Source organism: Rhinopithecus roxellana, chromosome 12 (genome assembly GCF_007565055.1).
Source record: "Rhinopithecus roxellana isolate Shanxi Qingling chromosome 12, ASM756505v1, whole genome shotgun sequence".
Taxonomy (NCBI): Eukaryota; Metazoa; Chordata; class Mammalia; order Primates; family Cercopithecidae; genus Rhinopithecus; species Rhinopithecus roxellana.
The window spans coordinates 83,888,309-83,906,566 of record NC_044560.1 but is presented as its reverse complement, the minus strand read 5'-3'; the positions used below and the strand labels follow the sequence as shown (position 1 = coordinate 83,906,566).

The 18,258-nt window shown below is 43.3% G+C and overlaps 1 protein-coding gene across 5 annotated transcripts in view; it reads left to right on the top strand.

The window, feature by feature from the left end:
• Nucleotides 1-16,721, top strand: part of RNF19B (ring finger protein 19B) — a 31,331-nt gene extending 14,610 nt beyond the window's left edge. The window contains exons 2-9 of one of the 5 annotated variants that reach the window (XM_030912762.1): nucleotides 3,388-3,593; nucleotides 4,807-4,948; nucleotides 6,612-6,774; nucleotides 7,869-7,983; nucleotides 9,325-9,465; nucleotides 10,693-10,900; nucleotides 14,654-14,785; nucleotides 15,922-16,721. In XM_030912762.1, the coding sequence (XP_030768622.1) occupies nucleotides 3,388-3,593; nucleotides 4,807-4,948; nucleotides 6,612-6,774; nucleotides 7,869-7,983; nucleotides 9,325-9,465; nucleotides 10,693-10,900; nucleotides 14,654-14,785; nucleotides 15,922-16,375 (1,561 nt within the window). In that variant the 3' untranslated portion in view covers nucleotides 16,376-16,721. Of the gene's footprint in view, nucleotides 1-3,387; nucleotides 3,594-4,803; nucleotides 4,949-6,611; nucleotides 6,775-7,868; nucleotides 7,984-9,324; nucleotides 9,466-10,692; nucleotides 10,901-14,653; nucleotides 14,786-15,871 lie in introns of all 5 variants that reach the window. The other 4 variants (XM_030912765.1, XM_030912761.1, XM_030912764.1 and 1 more) reach the window with 4 other exon arrangements.
• The last annotated feature ends 1,537 nt before the right edge of the window (nucleotides 16,722-18,258 follow it).

Sequence of the window (18,258 nt, the reverse complement as noted above, 5' to 3'; positions counted from 1 at the left end):
GGAGTTCCAGACCAGCCTGGGCAACATAGCAAGACCAACCCTGTCTCTACAGAAGAAAAAAAAAAATGAAAAAGTTAGCTGGACATGGTGGTATGCACTGCTACTTGGGGGACTGAGGTAGGATCACTTGAGCCCAGGAGTTTCAGGTTGCGGTGAGCTATCATTATACCACTGTCTAGAAGCTGGGCGACAGAGTGAGATCTTGTCTCCTAAAAAAAAAAAAAAAAAAAAAAAATTGTGCAATGAACTTTCATAACTTTCAGTTTATTTATTATTTTTTTCAGACAGAATCTCACTCTGTCACCCAGGCTGGAGTGCAGTGGCACATACGTGGCTCACTGGAGCCTCAACCTCCCAGCCTCAAGCAATCCTCCCACCTCAGCCTCCCAAGTAGCTGTGACTGCAGGTATGTGTCACCATGCCTGGCTGATTTTTTTTTTTAGAGAAAAGGTCTTGTTGCTGTGTTTCCCAGGCTGGTCTCAAAATCCTGGCCTCAAGCGATCTTCTTGCCTCAGCCTTCCAAAGTGCTGAGATTACAGGCATGAACCACCTCACCTGGCTAAAATTTTATTTTATACAAGTATTATATTTTCTTATTAGAGTAATCTGAGCATTTAATTGACATATTTGGAATTAATCAGAAAGGCTAATAGTTATATAAATACATTGGATTGTTTGTGTGAGACTAATTCTTGGTAAATCAACATGAACTACAAGAAATGGTCAATGTTAGTGCTGATAAATTCTGAATCTTTACATGAAGAATATATGTCACAGCTGAGTGCAGTGGCTTACGCCTGTAATCCCAACACTTTGAGAGTCCAAGACAGGCAAATCACTAGAGGTCAGGAATTCAAGACCAACCTTGCCAACATGGTGAAGCCCCGTCTTTACTTAAAAAAAAAAAAAAAAAACTAGCCAGGCGTGGCGGTGGGTGCCTGTAATTCCGGCTACTCGGGAGGCTGAGGCAGGAGAATCACTTGAACTTGGGAGGAGGAGATTGCAGGGAGCTGAGATCACGCCACTGCGCTCCATCCTAGGCGACACAGCGAGACTCCGTCTCAAAAAAAAAAAAAAAAGAATATGTGTCAGAAGAGAGAAAGGGAGGTATGGCATTAATGCTGTATTAATTTATAAGATAGAGGCATGGTATTCTTGGATTCTGGAGCCTATCAAGACATTCAAGGTATCGATTTGAATTGAAAAAGTATGGAGGCCGGGCGCGGTGGCTCAAGCCTGTAATCCCAGCACTTTGGGAGGCCGAGACGGGCAGATCACGAGGTCAGGAGATCGAGACCATCCTGGGTAACCCGGTGAAACCCCGTCTCTACTAAAAAATACAAAAAAAACTAGCGGGGCGAGGTGGCGGGCGCCTACAGTCCCAGCTACTCGGGAGGCTGAGGCAGGAGAATGGCGTGAACCCGAAAGGCGGAGCTTGCAGTGAGCTGAGATCCGGCCACTGGCACTCCAGTTTGGGCTACAGAGCGAGACTCCGTCTCAAAAAAAAAAAAAAAAAAAAAAAGAAAAAAGGAAAAGTATGGAAAGATAAAATGAACTTTCAAGAGGGATGCTGATCATAAGTCCATTTAGGGTTATTGTCTCTGTGACTATGACTTCACTGTGGAACTTAAGAATGAAAAAGGCTGGGCATGGTGGCTCACGCCTGTAATCCTAGCACTTTGGGAGGCTGAGGAGGGCGGATCACAAGGTCAAGAGATTGAGACCAGCTGAGTGTGGTGGCTCACGCCTGTAATCCCAGCACTTTGGGAGGCCGAGGCAGGCAGATCATGAGGTCAGGAGATCGAGACCATCCTGGCTAACACGGTGAAACCCTGTCTCTACTAAAAATGTAAAAAATTAGCCAGGCACGGTGGCGGGCGTCTGTAGTCCCAGCTACTCAGGAGGCTGAGGCAGGAGAATGGCGTGAACCCAGGAGGCAGAGCTTGCAGTGAGCCGAGATAGAGCCACTGCAGTCCGATCTGGGTGAAAGAGCGAGACTTCTGTCTCAAAATAAATAAATAAATAAATAAATAAATAAATAAATAAATAAATAAATAAATAAAAGAGATCGAGACCATCCTGGCCAACATGGTGAAACCCTGTCTCTACTAAAAATACAAAAATTAGCTGCACGTGGTGGTGTGTGCCTGTAGTCCCAGCCACTCAGGAAACTGAGGCAGGAGAATCTCTTGAACCCAGGAGGCGGAGGTTGCAGTGAGCCGAGTGGCACCACTGCACTCCAGCCTGGCAACAGAGCAAGACTCTCAAAAAAAAAGAAAAAAAAGAAAAAGAATGAAAAGGTAGCATGGTGGCTCATGCCTGTAATTCCAGCGCTTTGGGAGGCCGAGGCAGGCTGATTGCTTGAGCCCGGAAGTTTGTGACCAGCCTGGGCACAGGGCGAAACCCCATCTCTAAGGAAATTACAAAAATTAGCCAAATGTAGTGGTGCACACCTATAGTCCCAGCTACTCTGGAGGCTGAGACAAGAGAATTGCTTGAGCCTGGGATGTGGAGGTTGCAGTGAGCCAAAATTGTGCCACTGCATTCCAGCCTGGGTGACAGAGCGAGACCCCATCTCAAAGAAAAAAAAAAAAAAGAATTAAAAAATAAACTTTCGTTTTTGCCATAGCTCTTTATTTCACTAATGTTCTGTTCCTTCATACAAACGAATACTAATCTCTCTAAATATAGCAAACTATCAAAAGGAAATAGTTTTGTACCCTGTTATTTATGAAACTTACTATGACAAACTACTCCTAAAGCAGCTTCAGCTATGATTGAATAAATGCTAGAAATCCAGGATAAATATGATACACCACCTCCACTTTTTAAAGGAAATAAATGATTTGTGTTTTTGGAATCTCAAGAAATTTACAGCTGGGCGTGGTGGCTCACTCCTGTAATCCCAGCACTTTGGGAGGCCAAGGCAGGTGGATCACCTGAGGTCAGGAGTTTGAGACCAGCCTGGCCAACATGGCGAAACTCCGTCTCTACTAAAAATACAAAAAAAATTAGCCGGGTGTGGTGGCTTGCACCTGTAATCCCAGCTACTAGGAAGTCTGAGGCAGGAGAATTGCTTGAACCTGGGAGATGGAGGTTGCAGTAAGCCAAGATTACACCACTGCACTCCAGCCTGGGTGACAGAGCACGACTCTGTCTCAAAAAAAAAAAAAAAAAAAAAAAAGAAAAGAAAGAAAGAAATTTACTTTCTCACATGGGATATATTTTACAGTTGGTCAAATGTGCTTGTATGTGTATGTGTATTCTTTTCTCTGTATCATATGTGATAGTGGGGTAGTGCCAAACATTGTTAACTCTGATGAATAATGTCTCTTTTGGTTAGATCATTCTTACCTTACTGGTATCTCTTACTGTTTCCTTACCTAGTTATGCTGTTATTGCCTATGGCTGTGCCAGCTGCCCGAAGCTAACTTGTGAGAGGGAAGGTTGCCAGACTGAGTTCTGCTACCACTGCAAGCAGATATGGCATCCAAATCAGACATGCGATATGGCCCGTCAACAGAGGGCCCAGACTTTACGAGTTCGGACCAAACACACTTCAGGTCTAAGTTATGGGCAAGAATCTGGACCAGGTATAAGTTGGCATTATCTCATTGTCTCTTTATTTGGTATTTCATGATGTGAGCCCAAAGCTGAAAGAGATTATCTTGTCGTATAATATAACCCAAGTGCTCCAAAGGATCAGAGAGCAGAAAATATCATTTGGTAATACTTTCAATATTATAAAAGAGATAGCACTTCCCTCTCTGACCATTATAGGTTATCTAACCCATATAAAATTGAAATGCAACAAAATTGAATTATGTAGTTCCTACTTTCTTAGTAATATGTCTCAGATTGGAGAGCAATTAGTTCGTTTTGTTTTGCTAGGGGCTTTTTCAACTTTCATTGTGAACAGAAAGACATTTAATTAGTATTAAACCTGTACTGTTTGCCTTCAAGCTGACTTACGTGCCTCACTGCCTTTGGAAGTAGAGTACAGATTGAAGAAAAGGAAATAATATTAGTATAGATTAATGATTAACCTTAAAAGAAGGAATGTCACACATTCAACTCCAACCTTGACCAGTCAGAGTAAACCTATTTTAAAATGTCAGTGGATTTATTGCTTTGTACTTTTATTTTACTGATGTCATTTGGGAGAGGCTAGTAGGAAAGATTTTGCCATTCACTTTTTCCTGGCACAGCATAATTTCCTAAATTGTCATTTTATTAGGATAGTTCATAACTTGCTCTGAAAATTACCAGGTGTATATGCTACATAGCATACCCAGTTGTTTTTAGGTTTTGAATTTGAAAGTATCATGGGATGGGATTGTGGGCTATGTTAACAGCAAATCACAGTGATACATGTTGAACCTGAAAAATAAATTTCCTGAACTAAAGTTTGTAAAAATGTGAAGCTAATTCCAGGCTGCAGGCTATTCTTTCTGTAGGATTCTTCTTTTAAATCTGCCAGCCTATCGACTGGTAGAAATTTCATTTTTCTTGGAAACATCTTTCTCCCTCAGGAAGTCTCCTTGCTAGAATGTGATTCAAGTGCTGTGTAAGATGCCAGTTGTTGGGATAGGCAGCTCAATGAGAGATAGGATTTGTTTTATGAAAATTCCTGAGGTCTAGACATAGCCAACCTTCCAGTAAAGTGGGTTGTATAATTTGGAGTGTTCAGTGAAGAGTTCTTGACTGCTGCCTCATTTCTTATATATACTCCTAGGAATAATTAAATCAAACTGGATTTAACTAGGGGTGTTTTTCTACCCATTCTTCGTCCCACACTCATAGCAGATGACATCAAGCCATGCCCACGATGCAGTGCTTACATTATCAAGATGAATGATGGAAGCTGTAATCACATGACCTGTGCAGTGTGTGGCTGTGAATTCTGCTGGCTTTGTATGAAAGAGATCTCAGACTTGCATTACCTCAGGTAAGATGGGAAATGCATCCATTCCTTTCGTAGTCTTATTCTTTACTGATTTAGGGAAAAGGATGTCAAAAAGACACAGCCCTTCTCTCATTACAGATTAAGGAAGCTGTGAAAAGTTCTTCTGATATGCTCCTTTTATATTTTCACCAGCTACTATTCTAGTTCTACCTTTCTTTGCTTTTATACATGCCATATTCCAGGTAGTCTGGACTTGCTTTTCCCCTTTGCTGTCTTGCCTCCATACTTGTTCATGTTCTTTCCTTTGCCTAGAATGCTTTCTGCCTACCTTCCAGTATCCTCCTTTTATCTCAACTTGTTCAGTTCTTGTCTTTTAAGAGCCACTTAAATGCCATTTCATCCATGATGCCTCTCCTTTTTCTGCCTCATTCTTTGACTTTCTTTTATCTTTTGTCATAAATATCATCAGTACTTTATACTTCATGTACATGTCTTATCTTACTAAACTGTAAATATCTTGAGGCTAGAGTTGTGACCTTTTTACAGTTTTTTGCATTTAGTGAGTTCCCAAGGAATTCATTGAGTGAATTTTTCTTTTTTTTTCCTTTTTAGCGACAGAGTTTCACTCTGTCACCCAGGCTGGAGTGCAGTGGCTAGATCTTGATTCACTGCAACCTCTGCCTCCTGGGTTCAAGTGATTCTCCTGCCTCAGCCTCCCAAGTAGCTGGGATTATAGGCACCTGCCTCCACACCTAGCTAATTTGTGTATTTTTCGTGGAGGCGGGGTTTCACCATGTTAGCCAGTCTGGTCTCGAACTCGAACCTCAGGTGGTCCGCCCGCCTCGGCCTCCCAAAGTGCTGGGATTACAAGTGTGAGCCACCGCGCCCAGCCTCATTGAGTGAATATTAAAATATTGTTGTGGAGGAGTTAATATTTACAAGCAAAATGTTTGCTAATATTTACAGAAAAAAATGTGTTAATATTTACAAACATTCATCATGTAAATGAAACACAACACCTTCATTTCCAGTTTTTCAAACATTTGAGTACTTACTGTGTACTAGTCATTGGGAACATAGGGGTGAATAAGACATGATCCCTAATTTCAAAATTGCTTATCCCTTCTAATAGAGAAGATAGCACAAAGAAAATGGGCAAAAATGATTGGGCACAGAAGGGCTGAATGTAAAAGTAGCCAAACTCAGAATACCAAACTGATACAAAGGTTATGATGAGGCATTTTTATATCCTCTCCCAGGAACATGGTTTGCAGTATCTATTAGTTGTGATAGGACATATGCCAAGAAAACTACACAAATCAGAGTGTTCATTAGCTGAAGGGTGCAGTGTGTCTGGATGGGATGTCAAGTTCATAAGGCTATGCAGCATCCCAAGTATTGTCAGTCATGGAAGCTAGATCAGTTTTGGTGGGTTAGGGAAGACAGAATTCAGCAGAGAAGAATGGAAAAGGAGTTTCAAGTCTGGAAGCCTGTCTTTACAACAACCACCAAAAAAGTTAAAGAGCCCAGAGCTCTAATAGTCTGGCCTTGTCCTTTGCTCTCCCTTGTGTAATATACTCATTTCCCGTAAACTTTTCTGTTAATCACTCTTATTGAAAAGAAGGCTATTGCTGTTATCAAGCCCTCTGATAATAATAGCTACATTTGTAATGTTGACATTAACTTCAGTCTGTTTCCCCTGCAGCCCCTCTGGCTGTACATTCTGGGGCAAGAAGCCATGGAGCCGTAAGAAGAAAATTCTTTGGCAGCTGGGCACGTTGATTGGTGCTCCAGTGGGGATTTCTCTCATTGCTGGCATTGCCATTCCTGCCATGGTCATTGGCATTCCTGTTTATGTTGGAAGGAAGGTAAGAAAGACATGCTGGTTTCTGTGCTTGTTTCAACTTTAGGTTCCTTGGTAAAGGTTTGAGGGAAATGGGAAGGAGCTGTGTTTCAGAGCTGCCTGAAAACCAGCTGGTTCTTACATAAAAATAACCTTCCTTTCTTAAATTGATTTTCATAAACCCCCATGAGATCTGAAAGTTCTGATTAACATCCTGAGCCTGGCTTGTCTCAGTGACTTAAAGGTAGAATGCTGGGCTGGGCATGGTGGCTCACGTTTGTAATACATGGCCTAGCACTTTGGGAGGCCAAGACAGGTAGATCGGTTGAGCCCAGGTGTTTGAGACCAGCCTGGGCAATATGGCAAACCCATCTCTGCCCAAAAAAAATAGAAAAATTAGCTAGGTATGGTGGCATGTGCCTATAGTCCCAGCTACTAGGGAGGCTGAGGTGGGAGGATTGCTTGAACCCAGGGAGGTAGAGGTTGCAGTGAGCCAAGATCGCACCACTGCACTCCAGCCTGTGTGACAGACTCCAAAAGAAAAAAAAGAAGAAGAAGGTAAAATGCTTACTTCATTCCCCTGAGTTATTTTGTCTCTTTTTGGTTTGACTTTGTCTGTATTGCTTTATATCTTCCAGGTCTGAGTTAGGTTAAAATTTGAGAAAGATGGCCGGGCGCGGTGGCTCAAGCCTGTAATCCCAGCACTTTGGGAGGCCGAGACGGACGGATCACGAGGTCAGGAGATCGAGACCATCCTGGCTAACACGGTGAAACCCCGTCTCTACTAAAAAATACAAAAAACTAGCCGGGCGAGGTGGCGGCGCCTGTAGTCCCAGCTACTCGGGAGGCTGAGGCAGGAGAATGGCGTGAACCCGGGAGGCGGAGCTTGCAGTGAGCTGAGATCCGGCCACAGCACTCCAGCCTGGGTGACAGAGCGAGACTCCGTCTCAAAAAAAAAAAAAAAAAAAAAAAAAAATTTGAGAAAGATGCCTATTTGGGATAGAGGATATGTTTTAATATATAGATAACTTACAAATGAACAGTCATCTGTCCTTTTTTTCTCTGGCAAAAGATTGATGTCCTAACCTGCTGACCTGGATTTTCTTTTTTTATTCTTAGATTCACAGCAGGTATGAGGGAAGGAAAACCTCCAAACACAAGAGGAATTTGGCTATCACTGGAGGAGTGACTTTGTCTGTCATTGCATCCCCAGTTATTGCTGCAGTTAGTGTTGGTAAGCTGGTCAGGACCACACACCTCTTCTCTCTCAGCTTTCTGACCATAGCAGTTTAGCCAGATAGCCAGATGTTTCTCAAAGACTCCTACATTTTATGCCAACCCACCTTGATAGTTAATTCTATTAGGCACCATGATTATGATTATTTTTAAGTTTTTCAGCCACACCAAATTATCAGATTTGTGATCTTTTGTTCTTAAGTTAATGCCTAGAACTGCATTTGGCACATAGAAAAGGTTGAATAAACTTATTTTAAGCCCTAGTTTTCACCTTTCATCTTCCTTCTCTACTTGCCATGAAATCCACAAAACAAAATTACTTTTGTTTTGATTTGTTTAATGCTTCACATTACTTTGGGAGGCATAAGAGTTTGTTTTAAAATAATAGTAGTGTAACATTTAATGTGGCTCTTCATGTGCCAGGAGTGGTTCTGAGAATTTTGCATATATTAATTTATTTAATCCTCACCATCCTCACAAAAGGAAGCACAATTTTAAAAGAAAGGTGCAGTAATTGGCCGGGTGCAGTGGCTCACGCCTGTAATCCCAGTGCTTTGGGAGGCCGAGGTGGGCATATCACGAGGTCAGGAGATTGAGACCATCCTGGCTAACATAGTGAAACCCTGTCTCTACTAAAAATACAAAAAATTAGCCGGGTGTGGTGGTGGGCGCCTGTAGTCCCAGCTGCTCGGGAGGCTGAGGCAGGAGAATGGCCTGAACCTAGGAGGCAGAGCTTGCAGTGAGCCGAGATCGCGCCACTGCACTCCAGCCTGGGAGACAGAGCGAGACGCTGTCTCAAAAACAAAAAAAAAAAAAGAAAGGTACAGTAATTTTCCCAAGGTCACTTAGCTGGGACATGAATCAAGTTAATCTGCCTTCAGATCCTGTGCTCTTAACAGGTAAGTCATTCTACCTCACACAGCAGTAAGATTTTGGAATTAACATCTTGAGGAGATCCTAAACTCCAAGCAGTAGTCACTTATTTAATATTTGATTCTTGATTGGGTTAGCATTTCAGCAGTGATTAGAAGAGGGGAAAATGAAAGCAACATATATTTACTGTGCAAGGCACAGTACATAACATTCTCATTTGATTATTGACAACCCTGGAAGATAGGTCCAAGGTTATACAGCTAGTAAATGGAGCCAAGAATCTAATCCAGACCTTTCTGATTTCTAGCCTGATCATCATTCTGTTACAACAGGCAACCTTTTTGGGATAGCCATTTTCTGTCTTTTTTTCTTTATAAAGTAGTTTGTCCGTGCCTAGACTGGGAAGAAGAATTCAGGGCACTTGCAACCTAATAGCCAGCTGACATGTTTCCTTCTCTTCCCCCAGGTATTGGTGTCCCCATTATGCTGGCATATGTCTATGGGGTTGTGCCCATTTCTCTTTGTCGTGGAGGTGGCTGTGGAGTTAGCACAGCCAACGGAAAAGGAGTGAAAATTGAATTTGATGAAGATGATGGTCCAATCACAGGTAAAAAGCAGGATGTTTATTGTCATTTGAATTTATGATATACAAGATAAAAATCAGTAAAATTCAGCACATTTTACAGGGAGATTGTCATTGGATTACTTTGGATAATGAGCTTTGTAGGGGGTAAAGTATTTTTAGCTTTTCATTTCTTTGTTCCAAAGTTATTAGGTTAATTCCCCTGGTACTTGCCTCTGTGTGGCAGGTACAAACTAGTAGGAGTCCAAGTAACTCCAAGTAGGCTGGTAGTAGTAGTGGTTATAATAACGTCTTTGTATCTGCACAGTACTTGATAATTTTCAGAGTATTTTACACAATTATCTCACTTGCTTTTTACAACAAACAGCTCTCTGACTAGGGAGGGTGGGGCTATTATCCCCATTTAAATGGAAATTTCTTTTTTTTTTTTCTGAGACAGAGTCTCTGTCACCCAGGCTGGAGTACGGTGACACGATCTCTGTTCACTGCAACCTCCGCCTCCCAGGTTCAAGCGATTGTTCTGCCCCAGCCTCCCAAGTCGCTGGGACTATAGGCATGTGCCACCACGCCTGGCCAATTTTTTTTTTTAGTAGAGACGGGGTTTGGGGTTTCACCGTGTTAAGCCAGGATAGTCTGAATCTCCTGACCCCATGATCCGCCCACATTGGCCTCCCGAAGTGCTGGATTACAGGCGTGAGCCACCACACCTGGCCTAAATGGGAATTTCTTTAAGCTTTTGTCTCACTATCTGTTAAGAGCTTCACAGAGCTGAGACTAGAGCAAGTCTTCTGACTTTTACTTTAATGTGGTTTCTGCTTACCGTAGTAACTAACGTAGGGCACAGAGATCCCCAAAGGTTCTTCTAGCTTTCTACTGGAAGCTTCCTATTAAAATCAGCACATGACCCAAACATATTTTTTAAATCTTCACATTTGGTTACATGGAAGCAACAGTGTAGTGGAAAGAATAGTGGACTTGGAATCAGAGTTATAGTTTCGTGTAACTGCCATGGCCTTGGACAAGTCATTTAGTTTTAAATTTTAGTTTTCTCATCTAAAATTGAGGCTACTAATGCCTAGTTACTTGGAGGATTAAATATGAACATATGTTAAAACACTCAATATGTGGCAACTGCACACAGTACCTGTTCATTAAGTGAATACATTAGTACTCTGAAAAGTCATTGCAGGAAAATGCCCACTGTTTGGATGCTCTGCTGTCTTGATTTGAGATGTTTGGTTCTATCCCCAGTGGCAGATGCTTGGCGAGCCCTCAAGAATCCCAGCATTGGTGAAAGCAGCATTGAAGGCCTGACTAGTGTATTGAGCACTAGTGGAAGCCCTACAGATGGACTCAGTGTTATGCAAGGTCCTTACAGCGAAACAGCCAGCTTTGCAGCCCTCTCAGGGGGCACGCTAAGTGGCGGCATTCTCTCCAGTGGCAAGGGAAAATACAGCAGGTAAACAAATAGATAACTTCTGACAGAAATGGTTAGAATTATAAGAAGTAACGCATTGAGCCATTTCTCTGTGCCAGGCTTGTGCCATATATCATCTTATTTTGATTTCATTGTCGATGGTTTTTGTTTTGTTTTGTTTTTACTTTTTTTTTTTTAAAGACGGAGTCTCGCCCTGTCGCCCAGGCTGGAGTGCCATGGCGCGATCTCAGCTCACCTCAAGCTCCGCCTCCTGGGTTCAAGCGATTCTCCTGCCTCAGCCTCCTGAGTAGCTGGGATTACAGGCGCCCGCCACCACGCCCAGCTAATTTTTTGTATTTTTAGTAGAGACGGGGTTTCACTATCTTGGCCAGGCTGGTCTTGAACTCCTGACCTCATGATCCACCAGCCTCTGCCTCCCAAAGCACTGGAATTACAGGCGTGAGCCACCGCACTCAGCCTTTTTTTTTACTTTTGCAAATAGGAAACAAGCTTCGAAGAAAAGGTTACGTCAGTTATGCAAAGTTCAGTGTTCTTTCCATTGCACCATGGCTGCCTCTATATAAAGAATAATCCTGACTTCAGATTCTCCCTTGACTGCCTGAGGCTGGCTGACTGCTTCAGGAAGGGAGAGTAGGCATTTTTATAGAATTCCTAAAGCTGTGGTCTTCATTAGGCTTGTCATTGACTTTCAGTAGCGTTTATGCTGTATCATGGCTTATTTGTTTTATTTTATTTTTTGAGATGGAGTCTTGCTGTGTCGCTGGAGTGCAGTGGCGCGATCTTGGCTCACTGCAGCCTCCACCTCCTGGGTTCAAGTGATTGTCCTGCCTCAGCTTCCCGAGAGGCTGGGACTACAGGCACGTACCACCATGCCCGGCCAATTTTTGTATTTTTAGTAGAGACAGGGTTTCACCTTGTTGGCCAGGCTGGTCTCAAGCTCCTGACCTTGTGATCCACCTGCCTCAGCCTCCCAAAGTACTGAGATTACAAGCGTGAGCTAGTGTGCCCAGCCCATTGTGGTTTATTGATAGTGGGCTTTGGGGGTATTTTTTTGTTTTTTTTCTCACTCTGTAATCCAGGCTGGAGTGCAGTGGCATAATCATGGCTCACTGCAGCCTCAACCTCCTGGACTCAAACAATCCTACCACTTCAGCCTCCTGAGTAGCTAGGACTACAAGTGCACACACCACACCCAGCTAACGTTTTAAATTTTTTGTGGAGATGGGGTCTTGCTCTGTTGCCCAGGCTGGTTTTGAACTCCAGGCCTCAAGCCATCCTCCCAACTCGGCTTCCCAAAGTGCTAGGATTATAGGCATGAACCATTGCCCCCAGCTGGTTTATTGATATTGCAATCCTTATTACCTTTCTGTTTCCATTTGCTAGATAAGGAAAATCAATTCTATGTACTTGTGTTGAAAATATGTAAAGCTTTGTAACTAAAAAGATTGTGACTTGCTTGGTTATTTCACTAGTTAGGCAGACCAGAGTATATATTTTCAGAGGAGCATAACATGTTGCCTGAGAAGCAGTTAGTTGAATGCAATGGAGAAGAAAGGCCTGGTGGGGGTAAAGGTAGAACAAAGCAGGATAGGAAGAGGAAGATGGTTGCCTTCAGCTATCTGAAGGACCTTCAACTGTGAAAAGGATTAGACTTCTGTGCCTCATACCAAAAGGTAGATTATAGTCATGTATATTTATGACTTGGCAGAAGCTAAAGGGAAACTAATTTTTGTTCAGTATAGTGAATATAGGGAAAAGCAACATGAAAGCCCAAAGAGGAAAAAGGCTACCTTAGTAGATACTGAGCTGCCTATCCCTGGAAATGTTTACAGTGAGACCAGATGGCCATTTGGCTATAAGAAGGATTCAAGCAACAGATGGCAGGTGGACTGGATCTCACACCTGAATGCCTGTCAGTCACCTGGGAGCCTCTTAAAAATAGACTTCAGGGCCCCATCCCAGAATTAATAATTTAGAATTTCCTGGAGTGGCACCTAGGGGGTGATCTGTGTTTTGAAAAAGCTCCCCAGGTAATTCTAGCACAGCCGTTGGATGAACCAGCATCTGAGAACCATGTAAGTAGGAGGCCTTTCTGAAAGACTCTTCCAACTCAGAGTGATTCTGTGGCAGACCTGAAACTAGACCCCAGGTCTCTGACACTATGCACTTTCCATGCATTCCCTCATTTCCCTGGGTCTTGGCACATTTTTGAAGGGCACCTGAGGCTGGAGCAGCAGAGCAAAGGCTCAGGCAGTAGGATGGAAGCTGCTTGAATGTGCAGCTGCAGGCTGCTACTGACCCGTCTGTGCATCTCATGACTCTGGTTGTCTCTTGTCAGGGGATCCCGCCCCCACATGCTGGCATATTCACTGCTGTGCTTTCTTAAAACCAACACCCCTTGTAAATAAGCAGACAGACATAATTGGAGACTGACTTGCTGAAACCGCAGCTTAGCTAGTCCAGCTGTTCTAGTTCTGTGAAAGCCTTTATTTTATAGGAAATGAATGAGTCAGATGGGTTTGACTGTGAAACCCATTATGAGGAAATACTTAAGTGTGCAACAAAGTGGTGTTGGAGCCAAGAAAGGAAATAGTTATGGGCTCTGAGATACTACTGGGAAAGTTTGCTGCTCTAAGAGGAGGGAAGAGGTTGGCTCCTATATGTCCTTCAGTCTCATTCCTTGGAGGTAATCTGATTGTTACATGTTTGATTTGCTATTATGTGCTGTTACATGTTTGATTTGCTATTATGTGCAAGGCAGGAAAGGTGAAGTATGAATGAGTTGTGGTTTCTCCTTTTGTGGAGTTAACAGAGGAGTGAGAGATGCATAATAATGAGTAGGCAGGGCCTGCGCATGCCTGTAATCCCAGCACCTTTTTTAGGTGGGCGATCACCTGAGGTTAGGAGTTCAAGACCAGCCCGGCCAACATGGTAAAACCCCATCTCTACTAAAAATACAAAAATTAGCTGGGAGTGGTGGTGGGAACCTGTAATCCCAGCTACTTGGGAGGCTGAGGCAGGAGAATCAGTTGAACCTGGGAGGCAGAGGTTGCAGTGAGCTGAGGTCGTGCCACTGCACTCCAGCCTGGGTGACAGAGTGAGACTCCCTCTAAAAAAAATAATAATAAGTAGGCAGGTGCTATGGGAGTACTTAGCAAGAAGTGAATGGTTTGCTGGGATAATGAGGGGAAGTGATGTTTCCTTTGTTGTTAAGGACTGAGTATAAGTTTGGTAGAGAAAGGAAATGTCTAGAGAGATGGAATAGCATGTGCAAAGTCATGGAAGTATAAAATGTATAGGTATTTAAAGAAAGAAAAAATTCAGAGTGACTATGATTTCGGATCTATGGGGAGTAATAGAACTGGACAGAGAGCTTCCTGACAGATCAGGAAGATCTTAAATGCCTGTTGGCAGTAGGGAGCCAAGAGTTAGAGAATTGTTAGAGTGATTGGTTCTTTATTCACACTGGCACTGTTCTAGAGGTTGTTTGACTTGGACTTAAGGGCTACTGAAGAGGGAGCCCAATCGTAGTCATCCAGGCAGGAGATGATGAAAACCTGAAGTTAAGCAGTAGCTGTGGGGACAGAAAGGAGGGGACGATTTCAATAGATATTTAAGAGAAAAAATGTATGGGCATCTGTTTGCTCTGTTTGACAATTGGCGATCAGACAACCATAGTTTGCAAGAGAGTAATGGAAGAGACGTGTGCCAGGAAGCAGACTGTCTTGGAATACTCAGGTCTCATATTAACTTGAACGTCCCCTCTTTACACAGGTTAGAAGTTCAAGCCGATGTCCAAAAGGAAATTTTCCCCAAAGACACAGCCAGTCTTGGTGCAATTAGTGACAACGCAAGCACTCGTGCTATGGCCGGTTCCATAATCAGTTCCTACAACCCACAGGACAGGTATGTGAACAGTCAGATGTCCAGGAGAGGTTGCATTTTTTGGTTGGGTACTAGGTCTTCAGAAGTTCAATGCCTCATGTTAGAGTTCTGTGTACCATTTCGTGGGATATATAGTGTAACCTGTGAATTCATTTGAGCAAGTTCTTGGTACTAGAGTGTTTGGCATCTCTTGATTCTTCTTGTTAGTACTTGATTTTTAGAGCTTTCTTTCTTCCTTTTATATATTTTTTTCATTCTTTTTTTTTTTTTTTTTTTTTTTTTTGTCTTTTTTGGCTATTGCAACAGCGTATAATTACATGGAACTTAAAGAGCTAGATTGGGGTTCATTGATGTCTTCGAGTCTAGGGTTTCTGCTTGCCCTTTGCTTGATAGGGTTCCCATAGCTGCTTTCTCTTTCATTTTGAGAAACTAGTGTATCTGGGATGGTGTGATTGTGGTACTCCCACTGGTAGGTATTCTGGCTTCTTCTACTTGTGGCATGGTAGTAAAAAACTTTTACTTTTCTATTTTGAGTAAGCTAGCGTGGGGCTCTGACCCTTAGCTGAATTTTGGCAGCTCTTTCTATATGTTAAAAGAGATTGGCTGAGATATATGTGTGTGTGCATCTGAGCACACGTGTGCATGTATTGTTAAATCAGCAAAAAGGACATAATTACTCTTCTCCATGTAATTTATTTTTATTTTTTTAGAGACAGGGACTTGCTCTGTCAACCAGGCTGTAGTGCAGTGGCACAATCATAGCTCACTGCAGCCTTGAACTCCTGGGCTCAAGTGATCTTCCAACTCAGCCTCCCAAGTAGCTGGGACTACAGGATGTGCCTCCATGCCCAGTTAATGTTTTTTTATTTTAGAAACAGGGTCTGACTTTGTTGCCCCAGCTGGTCTCAAACTCCTGGACTCAGGCGATCCTCCCACCTTGACCTCCCAAAGCACTGGGGTTATAGGCATGAGCCACCGCATCCAGCCTCCATCTCATTTGAGTGTTAGATTAAAATGTTATTTTTGTTAAAAGTGAGCTCTAGCTCACTGTTTACCTATCTTTTTGAAATTCCTAATCCTGAACCCACAAACTGCTTTTACCAACAGGTTTAGCATGACCCATGCATGACTCAGCAAAGTGGATTTTGTCTCCACAGAGAATGCAACAATATGGAAATCCAAGTGGACATTGAAGCCAAACCAAGCCACTATCAGCTGGTGAGTGGAAGCAGCACGGAGGACTCGCTCCATGTTCATGCTCAGATGGCAGAGAATGAAGAAGAAGGTAGTGGTGGCGGAGGCGGTGAAGAGGATCCCCCCTGCAGACACCAAAGCTGTGAACAGAAAGACTGCCTGGCCAGCAAACCTTGGGACATCAGCCTGGCCCAGCCTGAAAGCATCCGCAGTGACCTAGAGAGCTCTGATACACAGTCAGACGATGTGCCAGACATCACCTCAGATGAGTGTGGCTCCCCCCGCTCCCATACTGCAGCCTGCCCCTCGACCCCCAGAGCCCAAGGTGCACCGAGCCCAAGTGCCCATATGAACCTCTCTGCCCTAGCCGAGGGACAAACTGTCTTGAAGCCAGAAGGTGGAGAAGCCAGAGTATGAAGTGGAATGTATGCTCCTGTTCTGAGAAGCACACTTGTAACTGCATCTTTTGGATTTTTTTTTTTTTTTTCCAAGGGGTAGGGATTTATGTATTTTATTTCAGAGATTCTCTGGTCACAGGTTTTCACCCAGGGAAATTCTGAGAAATTCACAATTTCTTACCAGATAAAACATGAAAAGTTTGCCATTAGTCCCCCCCCCCCCTTTTTAGTTTTAATTTATTGGTTAAACTGATGGCAGCAATCGGTGAGGTGTGTCAAAGAGTGTACATATGTATGTGTGTATATTGAATGCTAAACATATTACTGAAAGACACATTTTAATAAAGATTTCTGTCATAATTCAACTTAACTCATTTTCCTTGGCTTGGATAGTCCCACAGAGCCAAGTGTTTGATTGAAGCAGAGCACCGTCTTTGACAGTCTCTAGACCTGAATTTTTCTAATCCCAGGGAAGAAGGATTGTATTCAAATCCAACCACAGTAGTCATCTATAAACCTGACTCCTAGCATGACAGGAAGCAAAGCTAGGCTTGTTTTGGACTTTGTAGTCAGACTGAAGAATTATTAGCTTAGTCAGCTGAATAGGGAAGCAGTAGATTAAAACTAACCTTGCTTGCCCTCTAGAGGCAACTGTGCAATTTACTCTTAAAGCTTTACCCTTTTCTTCATTATAGTCACTATTAGTCATATACTTCAGAGAAGGGAAGGAGTGGCAGTCCCAGGTAGCTCTTAAGAGAATTCTCAGTGGCTAGGCACGGTAGCTCACGCCTGTAATCCCAGCACTCTGGGAGGCCAAGGCAGGTGGATCATTTGAGGTCAGGTGTTTGAGACCTGCCTGGCCAACATGGTGAAACTACGCCTCTGCTAAAAGTACAAAAATTAGCCAGGTAGTAGTTGTGCATGCCTGTAATCCCAGCTACTCAGGAGGCTGTGGCAGGAGAATCGCTTGAGCCTGGGGAGGCAGAGGTTGCAGGGAGCTGAGATCCCTGCAACTCCAGACTGGGTGACGGAGACCCTGTCTCATAAAAAAAGAGTTCTCAGTGAATGTTGCATGGTTACAAGTTGGAGAACAGAATATTCTGTTACTGGAGGAAGAAATATACTGATGCATATAATCACAAAGCAGTGACATACGTGTTTGCTGTGCTCTCAGGTATACCACTCCATGTTCTAAAAAACTTTCTCAGGTTTTCTAATCTAGTTTAAATAAAAGGGACTAAGGAATGTGAGATTTATAATGAAAGGAGGGGATATGCCCTCAAAATCTCTAAACGTATTTATCTGATCTTACAAATTTGTCAAAATTGAGCTAAGTTTGTACTACGAGGAGTTTTGGCTCTGTAAATAATGTCCTGGCCAGGCACAGTGGCTCACGCCTGTAATCCCAGCACTGTGGGAGGCCGAGGCAGGCAGATTACCTGAGGTCAGGAGTTCGAGACCAGCCTGATCAACATGGTGAAACCCCCATTTCTACTAAAAATACAAAAGTTAGCCAGGCCTGGTGGCATGTGTCTAACTCCAGCCACTCGGGAGGTTGAGGCAGGAAAATCGCTTGAACCTGGGAGGTGCTGGTTGCAGTGAGCTGAGATCACCTACTGCACTGCAGCCTGGGCGGCAGAGGGAGACTCTATCTCAAAAATAAAATAAAATAAAAAAATAATGAGCCAGGGGCAGTGGCTCATGTGGGCAATCCCAGCACTTTGGGAGGCTGAGGCGGGTGAATCACAAGGTTAGGAGATCAAGACCATCCTGGCCAACATGGTGAAACCCTGTCTCTACTAAAAATACAAAAATAAGCTGGGCATGGTGGCAGGTGCCTGTAGTCCAGCTACTCAGGAGGCTGAGGCAGGAGAATCACTTAAACTCAGGAGGCAGAGGTTG